This window comes from Elephas maximus, chromosome 9, assembly GCF_024166365.1.
Source record: "Elephas maximus indicus isolate mEleMax1 chromosome 9, mEleMax1 primary haplotype, whole genome shotgun sequence".
Taxonomy (NCBI): domain Eukaryota; kingdom Metazoa; phylum Chordata; class Mammalia; order Proboscidea; family Elephantidae; genus Elephas; species Elephas maximus.
In genome coordinates this window covers 79,683,723-79,700,345 of record NC_064827.1, presented here as the reverse complement: position 1 = coordinate 79,700,345, position 16,623 = coordinate 79,683,723, and the positions used below count along the sequence as shown (strand labels likewise).

At 57.7% G+C, this 16,623-nt stretch overlaps 2 protein-coding genes across 4 annotated transcripts; one reads left to right on the top strand and one right to left on the bottom strand.

Moving 5' to 3' along the window:
- The first annotated feature begins 252 nt into the window (after positions 1 to 252).
- ZDHHC12 (zinc finger DHHC-type palmitoyltransferase 12) lies at positions 253 to 3,398 on the top strand. 2 transcript variants are annotated; one of them, XM_049896342.1, is made up of 5 exons: positions 253 to 405; positions 1,919 to 2,049; positions 2,405 to 2,482; positions 2,676 to 2,842; positions 3,098 to 3,299. In XM_049896342.1, the coding sequence occupies exons 1-5, from the start codon at positions 306 to 308 to the stop codon at positions 3,297 to 3,299; spliced, it is 678 nt and encodes a 225-aa protein (XP_049752299.1). In that variant the 5' UTR covers positions 253 to 305. The 2 variants fall into 2 exon arrangements, with proteins under 2 accessions (XP_049752299.1, XP_049752298.1); XM_049896341.1 differs by having other exon boundaries at positions 256 to 405; positions 3,076 to 3,398.
- A 432-nt stretch (positions 3,399 to 3,830) lies between these two features.
- PKN3 (protein kinase N3) lies at positions 3,831 to 15,888 on the bottom strand. 2 transcript variants are annotated; one of them, XM_049896340.1, is made up of 22 exons: positions 15,705 to 15,888; positions 12,304 to 12,544; positions 11,933 to 12,078; positions 11,253 to 11,364; positions 11,035 to 11,162; positions 10,635 to 10,818; positions 9,090 to 9,236; positions 8,905 to 9,014; positions 8,651 to 8,794; positions 8,155 to 8,230; positions 7,900 to 8,068; positions 7,622 to 7,724; positions 7,439 to 7,506; positions 7,057 to 7,120; positions 6,858 to 6,949; positions 6,250 to 6,426; positions 5,437 to 5,499; positions 5,217 to 5,293; positions 4,709 to 4,851; positions 4,511 to 4,618; positions 4,288 to 4,368; positions 3,831 to 4,181 (listed from the first exon to the last, which is right to left on the bottom strand). In XM_049896340.1, the coding sequence occupies exons 1-22, from the start codon at positions 15,726 to 15,728 to the stop codon at positions 3,969 to 3,971; spliced, it is 2,670 nt and encodes an 889-aa protein (XP_049752297.1). In that variant the 5' UTR covers positions 15,729 to 15,888; the 3' UTR covers positions 3,831 to 3,968. The 2 variants fall into 2 exon arrangements, with proteins under 2 accessions (XP_049752297.1, XP_049752296.1); XM_049896339.1 differs by lacking the exon at positions 15,705 to 15,888 and adding an exon at positions 14,571 to 15,696 and having other exon boundaries at positions 12,304 to 12,586.
- Positions 15,889 to 16,623: the final 735 nt, after the last annotated feature.

The following is a 16,623-nucleotide window of genomic DNA, read 5'->3' as shown; positions in this document are numbered from 1 at the left end:
CCAGGGGGGCGGAGCCGAGACGCTCGGCTGCTCTTCGGCCTTCGCAAAGTTACCTGGCTGGTGGGGATTAGCGTTGGGGTAGTTACGGGCTGCGCGCAGGCACCGGCCCCGCCCCCAGGCTTTTCAGGTACCTGTTGGCTCGAGGGCCCACTCGGCAGTATCTTCCGTCCAATAGCAGCCTCCTTGGCCCAACCCGGCCCCGCCCACCTCCAGGATTCTCCAATCCCCGAGTGGCCACAGCCTCTCTCCCTTAGAGGGCCCGCCCCTCCGGGCGCTTCTTCCGGGTGGGGCCCCGGGAAGAGGCGATGGCGCCCTGGGCGCTCCTCAGTCCTGGGGTCCTGGTGCGGACCGGGCACACTGTGCTGACCTGGGGGATAACGCTGGTGCTCTTCCTGCACGATACCGGTGAGCCGGACCCTGCGCGACCCCGGACCCACCCGACCCCGCGTGGCTCCCCAGACCTTTGGGACTCTGCTGGACCCCCAGAGATCCCAGGATCCACCCGATCTCCAGCTCCCGAGGCCCCGCTCCCCACCTATTCCAAGAGCCACCTGCTTTCTGCCTGATTCCCAGTTGATTCACAATTGATCCCAGCATCTTCCTGACCCCTGTCAGATGCCCTGTCCATCCCAGGACCCATCCGGTGCCCACCAGATCGGAGGATCGACTCGAGCCCCCATCTTCCCTGATCGCAGGACCCACCCGATCCTTCCCAGGAATTGACTCCCAACCTTCCGTGTCCGTAAGATTCCGAGAATCAGCTAGATTCAAGGACCGGCATCCCGCCCACCCTGATGGCCACTAGCTGCCCAACTCCAGGCTCCCTATTCTCTGTCAAGAGGAGAGAGAACATCCTGACTGGCAAGCGGGAAGCGGCCAGTTCCCCATCCTCACTTCCTGCCCTGTAACGCCCATTTACCTCCCCAAGCCCTATCATTCCCCAGTAGCCCCCTACCCAGGGCTTTACCTATGACTGAGGGCCTCCATTACAAGTTCTGACCCTCCCTAATACCACCCACTCCTCCCAGCCCCCACCCCTCCCTCTTTGCTGCAGCCTCAGCCCCTGGACTGGTTCTTACTTTCTTCCCAAAACCACCTCAAGGCTCCTCAACCACCTCTCCCTTCAGCCTAAACACCTGCTCAGGTGCTCAGGTCTACCCACCACAAAAGGATCTCTCAGCCTCCTTTCCTTCTTTGCATCCTTTTACAACTAAGAAGTACTAGTTGTCCACTCTGCTGCCTGGCTGACTCATGTCCCCTCACTCTTCAGTCCCTCTACCCTCCCCCCACCCCCCACAAAACAATCCTCGCTCACCTCCATGGACCCAGGCCTGGGCTCCCTCTTGTCCCTCTGCAGCATCCAAGCCTGCCAGCCCTGCCCTCTTTTGCCTCTGTCCCATGGGCATTGCAGACCTGGCCAGTCTCTCCCCATCGCAGATGCCAGAGACCTGGGAGTTGGCCTGAACCCCTCCTTTCTCCCCACATCTGGTCAAGCCTGGCCCTTTCAATCTCCTTATCCTCCCTCTGTCCCCCACTCCTCTCCATCCTTCCTGCCAGAGCCCTTGTCCAGCCACCCTCCTCTCCTGCCTGCACAGGCCTCTCAGCCTCCAGGCTCCGCCTCTAATCCATCTTCTCTCCAGCAGCAGAAAGGCTTTCAGAAACACAAATCTGACCCTATAACCTTCTGTGGTTCCCTATAACCTTCCAGATAAAATACACACTGCTTTTCTATTTTTTCCTCACTCCCAACTTCTTTCTCCTGGGCCTCATGATGGGCCCACACCTGACCACTCTTCGAACCCCGTCTCCAGGTCTTTGCTCAGCCAAGAATACTCTTCCCCATCTCCAGCTGCCCCACCCCCACACCCTTCCATTTGGCCCCAGCACCAGCCTCACTCTTCTCCTCTGGCCTCTCCAGAGCTGCGGCAATGGGAAGAACAGGGGGAGTTGCTCTTGCCCCTCACCTTCCTCCTCCTCGTACTGGGCTCCCTGCTGCTCTACCTGGCTGTGTCACTCATGGACCCAGGCTACGTGAACGTTCAGCCCCAGGTAACCTGGGGGTCCCTGGGGGCCTGAATCCCTCTTCCCAGCAACAGGGGACCCACGGCCCCAGTAACTATCTACATGCCAGGTTCTGTGCTGTGGGTTTTTGTGGGGCATCTCAGTGAATCCTCTTGCCTGCCCTAGGAGGCAGGAACAGCTAAAATCTCATCCTACAATGAGGAAATCACCAAGGCCCAGAGAGCAAAAGCAACTTGCAAAGGTCATACAATCTCCTTCATCCCTATGGGATGAGCCCCAAACTGTCCACACCCAGAGCTAAGCTGGCCCCCAAGGGAGACACCCAATGGTGCCATCTGCCTCCCAAGAGGACCCCATTTATACCCTGTCCCCTCACTTTCAGGAAGCACTCAAAGAAGAGCAGACGGCCATGGTCCCTCAGGCCATCCCCCTTCGGCGCTGCAGATACTGCCTGATGCTGGTGGGTGATGTAGGACCCCATGGGACGGGGTGGGGTGAGGTCGAGACTCCCCGACTTTTTCTTACCCCAGTACCCTGAGCCTCCAGGAAGGCCTCTCAGATTCAGGCCTGGACCCCAACCCCTGCCCCTCCCCTCATTGGTGGACCCATAGGGGATGCAGTGTTAAAGTCCAGACTCCCCTCAACGCCCACAGCAGCCACTGAGGGCCCGGCACTGCCATGAGTGCCGCCGCTGCGTTCGCCGCTATGACCACCACTGCCCCTGGATGGAGAACTGCGTGGGGGAGCGCAACCACCCGCTCTTCGTGGCCTACCTGGCGCTGCAACTGGTGGTGCTTCTGTGGGCCCTGTGCCTGGCATGGTAGGCACCACCATGGCCCTGGGGCGTGGGGGAAGGCAGGCAGCCTGTTTCCACAAGGTGTATATGAGGCCAGGTCTCCATTGGCTGAGCGGGGGCTCCCTCTTCAGGGGCCTCAGACTCTCTCTCAGATGGCCTGCTCACCCAGGCTCTCCCCGGCTCAGCAGAGGGAGGGAGGGAGGAAGGGAGGGACACTGCTACACCCCCAGCTCTGGGTCCCCCACCCTGTCCTGCAGGTCCGGCCTCCGGTTCTTCCAGCCCTGGGGGCTGTGGCTACGGTCCAACGGGCTCCTATTTGCCACCTTCCTGCTGCTGTCTCTCTTCTCATCAGTGGCCAGCCTGCTGCTGGCCTCGCACCTCTACCTGGTGGCCAGCAACACCACCACCTGGGAGTTCATCTCCTCGCACCGTATTGCCTACCTCCGCCAACGTTCCAGCAACCCCTTCGACCGTGGCCTGATCCGCAACCTGGCCCACTTCTTCTGCGGATGGCCCTCGGGGTCCTGGGAGACCCTCTGGGCTGAGGAGGAGGAGGACAGCAGCCAGGCTGTTTAGGGTCGCTGGAGATAGAGCTGCCGTCCTGTGCCTGAAACCAGAGGGGCTGCACCCACTGGGGTCTGCCCTCAAAAGGCCTGGGGCTCCTCACTCCTGCCTACTTCTTTCCAGGCCTCAGGGCAGAGCATAAGGACAGAATCTCTGCCTCAGTGGGCAGCTGGGCCCTCCAAAGAAAGAAAGAGAATAAGAGGACCCATGGGGTGCTCAGGCACAAACAGACCCCTGGCTTCTGAGACCTCTACCTGCCCCCCAAGCCAGGCTGCCTCCCAGTGCACAGTTTTACAAATTTAATAATCCATAAAGCAAGTCAAGTATTAAAAAAATAAATCAAGCCACTCCTGTGGCACCCTTCTGGTCCATCTCGTTGGGAGGCAAGGAGGGGAAGGGGGGCACAGTTGGCCCAGTGGCACTGAGCAGGCCCCATGACAGAGCAGCCCATGCTGCCACCCCATGCCGCACAAGCTCATAAATACCAAGCAAGGCCTGGGCCTCCAGAACAGGACTCACAGGCGAGCACACGGGTAGGTGCCGGTGGCTCTAACAGTCTGGGGACAGAGATGCTGGGGGGTGGCCCTCACGGCTCCAGGAATCGCTCTGACACAAAGTCGAAGTCCTGGAAGGCAGCCTGTTGGCGGGCGGTGAGTGGGCTTCGGGGGTCAGGTGGGGTCAGGGCAGGCGGCAACCCCGTGAACTCGCCCTCAAAGTAGCGGAGGTCTGCAGGGCCACAGAGGGTGGGCACGAAGGGGGGCTGGACGGTGCGGGTGAGCATTGCCTGCCAGTCAGTGGCCTGAGGGCAAGGGTAGAAGGTCCTGAGATGGGAGCCGCAGCCCCTGAGCTCACACCACACCTCCCACTCCAGCGGCCACTGGCCTCCCACCGCCCTGGCCACTCACCCTGAAGAAAGCCTGTATCTTGATCTCCTCGGCATCCCGCTCACCTGCTCCCAGGCGTTGCTCTGGGCACTTCTGGAGGAGCTGGGAGAGAGGGCAGTGCTCGCTGAGGGCATTCAGCCCAGGTGCTGCCCACCTCCCCAGGCACACAATCAGGGTCCAGGGGCAGAGGGCAGGTGAGCGGTGAGCAGCTATCTGCTCCAGGCCTGGATCTTGCAATGCTTACCTTCTGAATGAGCTCAAGCGCTTGCACAGACAGGAAACGGGGGTATGGGGCATCCTCGTTGACAATGCAGTCAAACACCTCCTCCTCAGTGTCCCCTGGGAACGGGCACTGTGGATGGAGATGTGAGCTCAGCAGGGTGCAGGGGCACCCCATCCCTCCCCAACCTGGAGGCCCCCGCAGCCTCAGCCCAGCACTCACCTCACCCACCAACATCTCATAGAGTAGCACACCCAGGCCCCACCAGTCCACAGCCCGCGTGTAGGCCTCCTGAGTCAGCACCTCGGGGGCCAGAAACTCTGGGGTGCCACAGAAGGTGCTTGTCCGGTCCCCAAAGCCAATCCCTGCAAAACCAACATCCATACTAGATGCCTGCTTCGTGTCCTGTTCACAATGACACCTGTGAATGTAAGAACCACCAGCCAACTCTTCTGATCTCAAAGTCTCAGAGGGCCAAGGTCACATAGGAAGCAGAACTCAGTGCCTGTCTCAGCCCTGACTACAGGCTCTCCCTCTCTGGCCAAGAGCAAACTGGGTTGGTCTTTTTTTAAGAGCCTTTTGGAGCTGGGAAGAAGGGCCAATGTGCCCAGCTGTTTCCTAGAATGAGGGCCAGGGTGGGGGAACCAAGGCATCATTGAGGAGGAGACTGCCTGGGTGATGCCACTCACCCACAAAGCTGGATGTGGGATCCTGCACAGGTTGCACCTACCTTCCTTGCATAGCCCAAAGTCTGCAATTTTCAGGAACCCCTGGGCATCCAGCAGGAGGTTATCCAACTTTAGGTCCCTGATGGCAAAAGGGCAGATCACAGGGGCTGGTAAGGACTCAGGCCCAAAGAACAACAACCCACCTCCAGAGCAGTCCAGTGGGATGGGCAGCAACCATGCCCACACTCACCCTACCCCCAGCATCTCTGGGGCAAAAGTTACCTGTAAATGATCTTTTTCTCGTGTAAGAACTGCAGCCCCAGGACCACACAGGCCAGGTAGAACCTTGGGGGTTATGGGGGAGAGTTCAGGACTGGGGGGTGGCAGGGCAGGGAGACACCAGGATGGCATAGCCTGGGGACACTTGATGCCCGGGCCAAAGACAAGTGTAGGTGACAGAAACTGAGATAAGCATCATGCCCAGGTTGGGGGACTCCTCCAGCTAACTGTCCCAAGGTGTACCAAGGTCACTGTGCACTGACTACCTACCCTTCCTGGGCTCTTAAGTTGTGCCAGGGGCTATGCCAACAGCCCCTACAGTCAATACTCGTGATGCCTATTTTTCAGACTAGGATCTAAGACATCAGGTAAGTGCCTGCCCAGAGTCACACAGTTAGTGGCAGAGCTGATGTGTGAACCCAGGTCTTCTCAGCTCCACAGCCTGTACTCTGGTGGGTAAAGGTAACAGCTCCAGCTGCCATTCATTGTGCACTAGCTGTTCCTGTCTCTGTGCTGGGCACTTTATAAATGTTACTCTCATCTATGCAACAATCCTATGAAATAGATCTTATTGCCCCAATTCACAGCAACAACCCAATAAAATAGATAGTATTGGCTCGCCCAATTCACAGCTACATAAACCGAGGCCCAGGGTCACAAACACTGTGAGAGCTAGAGCCAGGATTTGAACCAAGGCCTCTCTAACGCCACACCCTTCTGCTGATATCAGCGCCTGCAGAAAGCAGGATAAAGGGGACTGGGTACAGGGAATCAGAACGCTTGTGGCAGAGGCAGTCAGGAGGGGTGGGAACGTACCGGGCCTGGGGCTCAGGGAAGACGTCTTCGTGGATCTGCATCATAAGGTCTCCTCCGGGCGCAAACTCAGTCACGAAGCAGGTGTGGCTGGGGGTCTGGAAACAGGCGAGGAGGGAGAGCAGGAAGGGGTGCCCAGTGCAGCCCACAGCCTCCAGGATCCGCTTCTCACAGTACAGGCTGAAGGGCAGGGCATGGGTCTTAGAGAGAAGAGCTCCGTGGGCTGCACCCAGCCACGCACATGACACCTCGGGCTCACTGGGTCCTTAGTCAAAGGGCCAAGTGGGTAGAGTGATGGCTTCTATATATCAGGGCTCATGTGGGTAGGTGAACCCACACATCACCAATGTCCCCAGTTTACAGATGAGGAAACTGAGCTTCAGAGAGAAGAGGAAACCTGCTCAAGGGGCACACAGTTAATAACTGCAGGTGCTAAAAAGAAAACCCAGGCCTAGCTGCCCCAAAGCCTGCACCCTCAGCCTTGACACGGTCACTTTTCCAAAGCCCTACGAGCCTTCGGCTGCCTTCTGGATGCCCGTAGCCCTGGCCCCAGCCACCTTGGGTGCTCTCTGGGTCTAGGTGCCTGGGGAAGGCACATCCCTGCTACACACCTCTCTATCTCATCCCGGCCAAGCACCTCCTGTTTCTTCAGCGCTTTGATGGCGTAGTATTTTCCCGTCCCCTTGAATTGGACCAGGAGGACCTGGGGGCAAAGAGAGGTGAGCCCAGGTGGACAGTGCAGGGAAGCCCTCATGAGCCTTCACTTCCCCCACAGAACCTCAGTGTCCTGCCCCCTCCTTAGCCCACTACCTTCCCAAAGTGCCCTCGGCCCAGCACAGCCAAGCAGCGGAAGTCCTGAAGCCGGGGGGGTTTCCTGCAAGAGAAAGAGGGCACAGGAAACCCCCTGGGACAATGGCTGGGCCCCCACCAGGAGCCCCTCCAAACCCTCCATGCCTGGTCCTGGCGTGTCCTCGCCTGCAGGGCTTGCAGGCTAGGGGCTGGAGAGCCCTGCAAGGGGGTGGTCCTAGGACAGCAGTTTCCTAGAGTCTGGCATACAAGTGAAGCTCAATAATGTGGGCTCAGCAAGAAAGAACCTGAGACCAAGGCAGTGCTATCTCAAGGAACATCAGAGTGATGAATGAATGGATACACAAATCTCAAGTAAGGGTATAAATGTCTCAGTTGGGGGTACCTGGTGGGTGAGGCTGGTGGAGGCAACCTGAATCCCATCCTGGGCTCCATGTGGGGGCGCTTGGTGCGCTGTGAGGGCAGAGGGGCTCAGAACCCAACTGGGCTTCCTTCCCCCTCCCCAAGCTGTGCCGCCCCCCCCACCATACCCCCAGGAGCTACAGCTCAGCCCTCCCCTGCCCCTCACCGGAGTCTCCTCGGGGGTGGGCTCCGGGGACAGGTAGAGGCGCGGGGGCTTGGGTGGGGGCTTTGTCTCTTCTTCCAAGGGGGATTTCTTGGGCAGGAAATTACTGTGGGGAGGAAATAGACACATGGCCGATGGGATGGCTGGCAGGAATGGGCACACAGCCACGCAAAGAGACAGAGTGGACAGACAGAGAGTGAGCAATGGAAACTGAAAGACAGAACCTGGCGAGGGGTGGACACCACAGAGAAACATATAGTTCGGACAAGGTAGCTCCTCACCTGGGGGAGGCAGGGTTGGCAGCCCCCCGGGTTGTGGTCGGGGTCTGGGGGCAGCCTCTAGGGGGGCTGATGGTGCTTGGAGAGCTGCAAGGGGGCAGCAGGTTCATGACCAAGCGCCCCCAGGCCACCATGCTGAGGTTCATCTGGGAAGCCCTCAGGAAGTCCTGGCCTGAGGAGCAAAGAAGGGGCTTAGTCCTGGGGCCCCCAACGGCCCAGCCGTACACCCTACACGCACAGCTCTCACCCCCTTCGTACCTCTGCGTTTAGAGAAAATGCGTTTCTGCCTCTGCAGCCGAGGCCTCCTCTCAATGATGGGGTCACAGAAGGTCACCTGTGGGAGCAGGGGCCAGGGCTAGGACCAGTCCTCTCCATCCTAACTGCCATGGTACCTCCTTGGCCTCCAGTACCAGCCTGAACCCCCAACATCAACAAACGCAAGAGCCAGAGGGCTCAGAGAGATGGAGCCTATGTCTCCATTGGTCCCAGTGTGGAAACTGAGGCCAGAGAAGACAGCCACCTGTCCACAGTCATACACAAGGCGGGGCAGAGTCAGGACTCTGGCTCCCAGACTCCTGTGCAGTGTTGTCTCCACTGGCCCAGAGAGGGGCTGGGGATCCTGCATTCTTGGAGACCGCCTCCCTCTGGACCTCCATTTCCACACCTATGTGTGGGTAGGTCACAGTCTCAAAGGCTCTTCTAGCTCTGATGGACCCAGGGGCCTGCAGGTCAGAGGGCAGGAGGCAATGAGCACCTGGGCAAAGAGCAGCCCTTGAGGTACCAGGCTGAGAGAGAGCTGGTGACAGGCATTGTCCAGGAAGTCTTCAAGCCTCAGGAAGGCCACACCACACAGCTGCCGCCAGTCTCGCCAATGCACCCCAATCTCCAGCTCACGGGCCTAAATCAAGGAGGGCCAGGTTGGGGATGAAAGCATAGAACCAGCCCCACTTGGTCAGCCTTCTGCCCCCTGGCCCAAGGGTAGCCGTTACTTCACAAGGCCAGCCTTACACGCTCCAGGGGGATGACAAAGGTCTGGTCCCAGGACTGCTTGGCCACTGGCCCCCAGCCTGTCTGGCCCACAACACGGTTGTCCACCTTCAGAACAGCCAGCACCTCGCCTGTAAGGCCAGAGGCAGGGCTTAGGGCAGGCTGAGAGCACAGGCCCCTGCTGCCCCCCATAGCCCCCTACTCACTAGCCAGCTCTCCAACACCACGATGCTGCTTGGCCCTGGCCCAAAGCCAGCCCTCGGAGGGGCTCCCAGCCAGGGCAGCTGCTGGAGAACGTCCAGGCACAGCTGTCAGGAGGTGCTCACAGCCCAGGAGGTGGACCTGCAACGTCCCTGTGGGAAGGCACGGGTGGCAGTGTGTGGTAAGTTGTCATCCTCCATCATCCCTCCACCGCCACAAATGGGCCCCAGGAATGGCAGCTTCTCCTGGAGGTGGCTTAACCCGGGCCCTGTCCACAGTAGGCTTGGCAGCCACGTGCCACCCTCAGGGTAGACCATCTGGCACCCCTTCCTAAGTACCCTCTATGTGCCGGGACACACAGGCTCAGACCTCAGTCCAGGCCACACAAAGCCACAGAACATAATGAGATGCCTAGGGCTCAGGGTCTAGAGCTTGGGGCAGGGAGCAGGAGGCCTTGCTTCCTGTCCCACTTCCTCCCTGTGCCTCAGTTTCCCCATCTATACAGTGCAGATGAATCCCAGCTCTGCCCCACCTTTCACAAAGGGTGCAAAATGTATGGGCTGATTTTTAGGGTCATTAGAGCTTTGGCTCTCAAGAAGCATGGGAATCAAGCAGCTTTTCAGGACACAAACTGGGCCCAAGAGCACCATTTAGGGAGTCCAGGCCTGGGAGGGGTACATTCAGAGAACTTATAAACAAAGGCAGGTGCCCAGGGTGGGAAAACCATCTTAGGAAGAATGCCTGGAGGGAATGGGGTATCTAGCCAGGAGACAGGATATAGGGTGGCCCTGCGTAGCTGAATTTCAAGCTTTTTAAGGCTCTGCCTTCCCCAACTTGTCTACCTAGACAACTCTCACAGGTCCTTCAAAACCAAGCTCAGAGACCACCTCTTCCAGGCAGCATGCTCTGATTTCCCAAGGCCAGCTGAGGGACCCCACCCAGCCCCCATACTTCCCCTTCTCAGCTCTGCTCACAACAGAATGTGGCCTGTCTGCCCCCGCACTAATGCTCTGTGCAGGCAGGGACTGGGCTGTCTAGTTCACGCTGTATCCCAGGTGGGAAACTCAGGGCTGCAAAGTCAATGCTCTCAGATTATTTGTTGACTGCAGTTCGGCTGCTGCTACAAGGAGGCAGAACTCATCTTGGGATAAGAATGAACTTTCTAATAGTCGGAGCTGCCCAGGACTAGGAACCAAGGCCTCCAGGACTGTAAGTTCCCCAACACTGGGATTTTAACCACTGTCATGGTTACTGATTTAAACAACAGTTTACACTGATTGAGTGCTGACTGTGCCAGGCACTGTGCTTAGCACTTCACGTGCAACAACTCACCGAGGCTTCACAGCAACCCTATGAGATAGGTGCTATTATTCCCATTTTACAGATGGATAAACTAAGGTTCACAAGGGGGATGTTAGTTGACCAAGGTCACACAGCTAACGGGCGGTGGGGCCATGACTGGAACTCTACTCCGAAGCTCTCCCCTACCATGCTTCAAGGTCATCCGTGCAAGACAAGGAGAGCTGCAAAGGGATGGGATTCCTGGCTACCTGTCAGAGTGGCGGGTTTCACAAGTGTCCCTGAAGGCTGAGGGTTCCCAGGCACAGCAGTCTGTAGCTCCCGGGCCACACTGCCACGCAGCGGGTGGGCAGGGGGCAGTCCCTCCAGCAATTGCTCCAAGGCCAGCCTCAGGAGGTCCAGTTTCTGGGAGGACTCCTGGAGCTGGGCCTGAGCCTGCAGGAGGGGATAGAGGTGGACACAGCAGCCTAGGCCACCTTGAGACACCCCCCACCCCCGCCAGCCCCATGAGGTCTGGACAGGACGTGCCCCCTGTTTCCTCACTTGCACTCACACAGCTAGGCCAGTGGTGCCGCCCACCACTGCAGAGGGGAAATGGGAACAAGCTAACCCATGGGGGGGAGTAGGAAGAGGAGAGGGCCATGGCCTGACCTCAACAAGCGCCTTGCGGTCCTGTGTTCGCCGGCTGCCGAGTAATTTCACCACGTTCTTAGCACCTTCAGCCACGGCAACTTCAATCCGCAGTCGGTGCCTCAGCTCCTCCACCAGCAACTCGGGACCTAGGGAGGAGGGGGCCAAGCAGGATCCCTCTGGGCCCTCAGGCCCATGCCCTGCTCTGCCCTGCCCATCTCTGCTTCTCAAGGCCTCACCTGGCTCAGGGGACTCACTGGCCTCCAGTCTGCTGATTTTCATCCGTAGTAAGGCCACCTTCAGCTGGCTGTCCCTTAGCATCTGCTGGACAGCTGCCAGGAGCTTCCTTTCCTACGGGGTTGCACAACATATGGTCCATCAGACCAGGGCTGGGCCAAAGCCTCCCCATCAGACCAAGGACTGCAGTCAAGCCTCCCCTGTTAGACCAGGTCTGGGATAGAGCCTCCCCTTTCAGACCAGACCAGAGCTGTGGTCAAGTCTTCCCCCATCAGATCAGGGTTGGTGCTAAGCCTCCCTCATCATATCAGAGCCAGGGTTAAGCCCCTCCGGTAAGACATGGCCTGGGGTTGAGCTCCCATCATGCTGGAAGATGGGACTGGGCTGTGCCTTCCCTACCAGACTGGGAACTTAGGCTAGATTCCAGCATTAGACCAGTGTCTTATTCTCTCTGTTAGACTAGGGGTTAGAGCCATACTTCCCCCACCTAATTGGAATTTGGGGCTATGCCTCCTCCATTAGACTAAGGGTTGGGACTGTGTCTCCTTTAGAGGCTGGTTTGCACTTTCTTTTCAGAATAGGGGTTGTAGCTGCACTTCCCCTAATAACCTGAGAGCCATGCCTCTCTCATCAGATTGGAGGCTAGGGCTGTGCCTCCCCCATCAGACCCCAAGAGCCTTACCTTAGGGGTGCCACTGGCACATGTGTGGGTCATATTCTCAGCCCCCTGCTTTACTTTCAGCTCCACCTGCAGCTGCCTCCTTAGAGCCTCCAGGTGCCGAGCCCTTGGTTGCTCTGCCCGCAGTTGGGGTCCCGAAGCCACAGGTTCTGTGCACAGGGAGTGTGGGGCACATGAACCCCTCACCTAGAGCCTAGATCTCGCCTCTCCTTTTCCCCTCCTGAGGGGCATTGGCAGGGGATACCCTGAGGAGGCTCAGAGGGGTGAGGCAGCCTGCCTGGGGCCACACAGTGGGCAGGAGTAAGGCCCAGGAGACAGCTCAGTCCAGTCCAGTACCTCCTGTCTTGAGGGGTCTGCTCACATGCCTCACTCACCAGATGGGCCAGGCCCCAGGCTGGGCAACAGGATGCGGGCGTGCAGTTCCCGAAGCTCCCCATGCAGCTGCTCCAGGCGGCGGTTGGAGGACCGCAGCAGCTGCTGCACGTGGCCCAGGTGGCGGCGGTCTGTGACCACACGCCGCAGGTTCTCTACACCCTCCTTGATCTTCAACTCCTTCTGGATGGCCCGGCGGATCAGCTCTTTCTCATCCTCTGGGGGCCGCTGGCCTGCCCCAGGCTGCAGAAAGGCAGAGAAGTCACACCATGCAGCCCCTACCATCTGCCGGAGGGAGAGAGAGGAGTGGGCAGTACCCAGGACCAACAGATACAGGTTTGAGAAACTTCTCTGACCTTAGAGTTCAGTGCACCTATGTGAGATGGTACCTGAAAGGCCACTTATCCAGCTCACTCTGCTGCCCTCTGCCATTCAGAAAAAGAAAAGAGAGGGAGAAAAATAGCTGACACTTCGAAATGGTGCTTGCTTGGTGCCAGGTTCTGTTCTAGAGCTTTACATATACTAACTCCTTAATCATCATACTAACCCCATGAGGTGGGTGCCATTATCCCCATTTTACAGATGAGGAAACTGAGACACAGAAAGGTTAAGTAGTCTATAAGGTCACAACCCAGAGAAGATGTCACCATCTCTTGGGCCACAGCCTCTCCCTGTCAGCTACCCTTAATCAGGATGCTTTCTCTATATTTGGGAGCCAGGGTAGATGAAAAAAGAGGTTCACTGCTGAGAAGGGTTGTGCCGAGCTACTTGGAGAAGGCAATCAGAGGCCTGAATGAGAGGTCAGGGCTTGTTCCCCTGATGCTCCAATACCACAGGTGGCAAAGAGTACAGTACAATGGATCACTTTTACATGGCCTTTTAACTCCTGCCAAATGATAGGGTGGGACTATGCAAATGAGGTACTTGTGGCCCACCAAGGGGGTTGGATAGCTTGTTAATAATGCAGATAAGGTGCATGGCACCCTTGTGAGGGTGGGACCATGCAAATAAGGTATATGGAACCCTAACAAGGGGATTGGTCAATTTTGCCATCCCGCTAGGCTTAAAATGAGCCATCCTATAGGTGGACAGGGGAGACTTCACCACCACCAAGAAGAAAAGGTTCAAGTGGAGTGCATCCTTCAGACTCGGGGTCCCTGTGTTGAGAACCTTCTATACCCAGGAGACAGAGAGAGAAAGCCGTAACACTGGAGATGGCATAAGACAGTGAGTTGGGATGACAGGGAAAGGAGAGCAGACCAACAAGAGACAGAGCAGTGGGTCTCCCGGCCCAAGGAGCAAGGCTGTTACAGTGGGTGTGCTGACCTAGGGATCCACTGAGCAAGAGACCTGAGAGCCTTCAGGCAGGAGGCTTCCTTGTGGAGTGGGGGGTCCCTGGGCACTTACTGGCAGAGCTAAAGAGCTTTGTAACACTTGCCCAAGCAGACAGAGGCTGGGCTGAGAGGCTGAGGGACCAAGGGCCAGAGAGAGGCCTGCCTGCGGGCACAGCTGAGAAGAGGCTGTCCTGATGGAAGAACTGTGTCCTGAGTTGTTCCTGATCCTGAATTGTAACCTGTTACTTCCCTAATAAGGAGCCCTGGTGGTGCAGTGGTTAAAGTGCTCAGCTGCTACCTGAAAGGTCAATGGTTCGAACCCACCTGCTGCTCCTCTGGAGAAAGATGTGGCAGTCTGCTTCTGTAAAGTTTTATGGCCTTAGAAACCCTATGGCGCAGTTCTATTCTGTCCTGTGGGGCCACTCTGAGTCAGAATTGACTCAACAGCAGTGGGTTTATATTATTTATTTATTTTTTGAACTTCCCTAATAAACTCCTTAACTGTGAGTATGGTCTGTGAGTTGTATGGCCATTGCAAGGAATTATCAAACCCAACAGAGAAGCAGAGAGTACCGAGGGAGAGATGGCTGGTTTTAGATTTGGTAAAAAGGTTGAAGAGAGGAGGTACGTCTGACCTCCACCTCATTGGATTCAGCTTTGGGCTGATGTGATCGTGATTTTCTCTCCCCCTCCTGAAGTGAGAGGCGGTCAGGTGCCCACCCCCCATGCCATTTTTATAGAGGGCCCACTCCCAGATCGGTTCCTGGGGAAAGGAGGAAGCCCTCACTACCTCACTCCAGGCTGGAGCAAGGAAGAGGAAAACCTCCTTCCCAGAGGCCATTTCAAACTGACTGGTGCCAAAGCTGACCTCAGCGCAGAGTAACTGCTGATGCCCACCCCAACTCTTGCAGGGCCCCCTATACCCTCCACCTTACCTTTCGCCTCTCCATCTCCTGAGCACCGTAGAAGGGGTAGGCACCCCAGTCTCAGGGTCCCCACCCCAGGTCTGCCCTAGGCCCGCTGGGCCTAGCTGGGGAGGGCAGGGGCGAGGCTCAGGAAATCCTTTGACCGCCCTAGGCGAGAGAGCCAGAGCCAAAGGCCTGAGCAAACAAAGATCCCATGGAGCTAGGGGCCCGGCCACCAGGGTCCTGAGTCACCCTGCTGCTGCTGGGCGGAGGCTTGAAGGAAATAGGAAAATGTGTACAAGCCACCGCTGAAAGGAGCAGACGGACCTCCGGAGGAAGAGGGTGGGAGAGGGGGTGGACGCAGGCTTGAAGGCTCTCTAAGCGTTTGGGGTAGGGGGAGCTCAAGTAATCTCTGCTTAGGACACCTCACCCCTGGACATACCCCATGGTCCTGTCTGTTCTGCTGGGGCCCTATCTTGTATACACACGTTTGCGTTGGGCTAGGGCACCTCCCCCTCCCCAGTAACAGACGCATACACAGGCTTGGCCCCCTGTGCCCACTCGCGCCGACTGCCAACTTTGGGCTGGAACCCCGCCGGCCGCGGCGTTCTGGGCTGGAACTCTGTGTGCCTGGAGGTTCCGCCCCGGCGCTGTGCTAGGACCTTCCCCTCGTGTACATTCCCCGCGCGCCTCGTGAGCTCGGGGAAAGACCCCGCAGGTGTGCAGACTGGCCCCCTTCTGGGACCCCTTTTTACGCGCACACAGCCTCTTCACGCCCAGGGTCCCTTCCCAAGTGCCCACACGAACCCCCTTTGCTTTCCCGGCTAATTCCCACTGCCCCTGGTGTCCCGCCTGGAAGAACCGATTTTAGGAAACTCTGGGGCCTGTCCAGGTGGCTCTGATTGACGATTCAGACGTGCTCATGGGCTGGCCTGACTAGAGGCTGCTCTGAGTCACCTCGTGGCTGATTTAGGGAATAACCCCAGTGCGCAGATCTTCTTTGAGAAGACGTAGCGGGGCCCGGGACAGGGACTGGGACTGGGAAGGGATGCGGGGAAGGGTGGGGGTCGCGGATGGAGAGGACGGGACTCGGGGCGCGGCGGAAGCTTTCCCCTCACCCCCTCGGCCCCCGCCCGGGGCCCGCCCTCTCCGGATGCAGTTCACCTGCCGCGGCGCCCCCTCCTCCATGGTGCCGCTCGGGCCCCTCCTCTCGACTACTCCGGTTCCGGAAGCCCTGGCTCCTCTACCAGGACTTTCAAACTTGAAACTTCCCGGGAAGCGGCGTTGGAGAAGCGGGATCGGGCGCCCCCTCCCGAGATCCGCTGGCCTTTCCGAGACCTTGGGATTAGCGCCGCCTCTCGGCCGCGTCTGATCAGCGCCCTAGATCCTGCTCCTGAAATCGGAGGGCCCAGTACCTCCCCGGTGGGGCATTTTGGACCCCACGGACCCTCTCCTTAGGCCGCAGTTCCAGCTCTGTTCGGTGACCCCCGGCCCGGAACAGAAGGCGCAGAAAGAACCATTTCCCCGGCCCTGGCTCCTTAGCATTGCCGGCAGCGCACTTAAGAGAGGCGGAGCTGGGTGGGGAAAGGCCCCTCGGTACGTAGTTGTTGTTAGTTGCCGTCTGTACCCAGCAGACTCTTTAAAATGGGGAATCAGGTTGTCCTGAGCTGAATGCTAATGCTTATCCATACGTAATTCATAAATAAAAAGGGGTTCCGCTTTTGATAGCAGCTCATAGGTTCAAGAGAAATCCTTGAATCAAACTAGCAATCCTCCTCCTTTCAAGGAATTATCCAATAGTGCAATCAATCAAGCCAACCAGCACAACGCTAATTAACGTTTAAAAATAAACGTATTTGACTGGATGGAGAATGTCGCTTCTGCAAGCCAAATGGATTACCTGATTCAACTCTCCATGGGAGGGTGTTTCCCAACTCGAGGATCATTTATCCACTCCCTGCAGCCAGGAAGCTGAATTATGTGGGGGAACTCAAGATGGTTTTCCTGTGAAATCTTTCACTGCCTCATATGTCACTTAAGGGAAAGGAGTTCAGAACTAACAGCATCCATTCACCCCTCACTT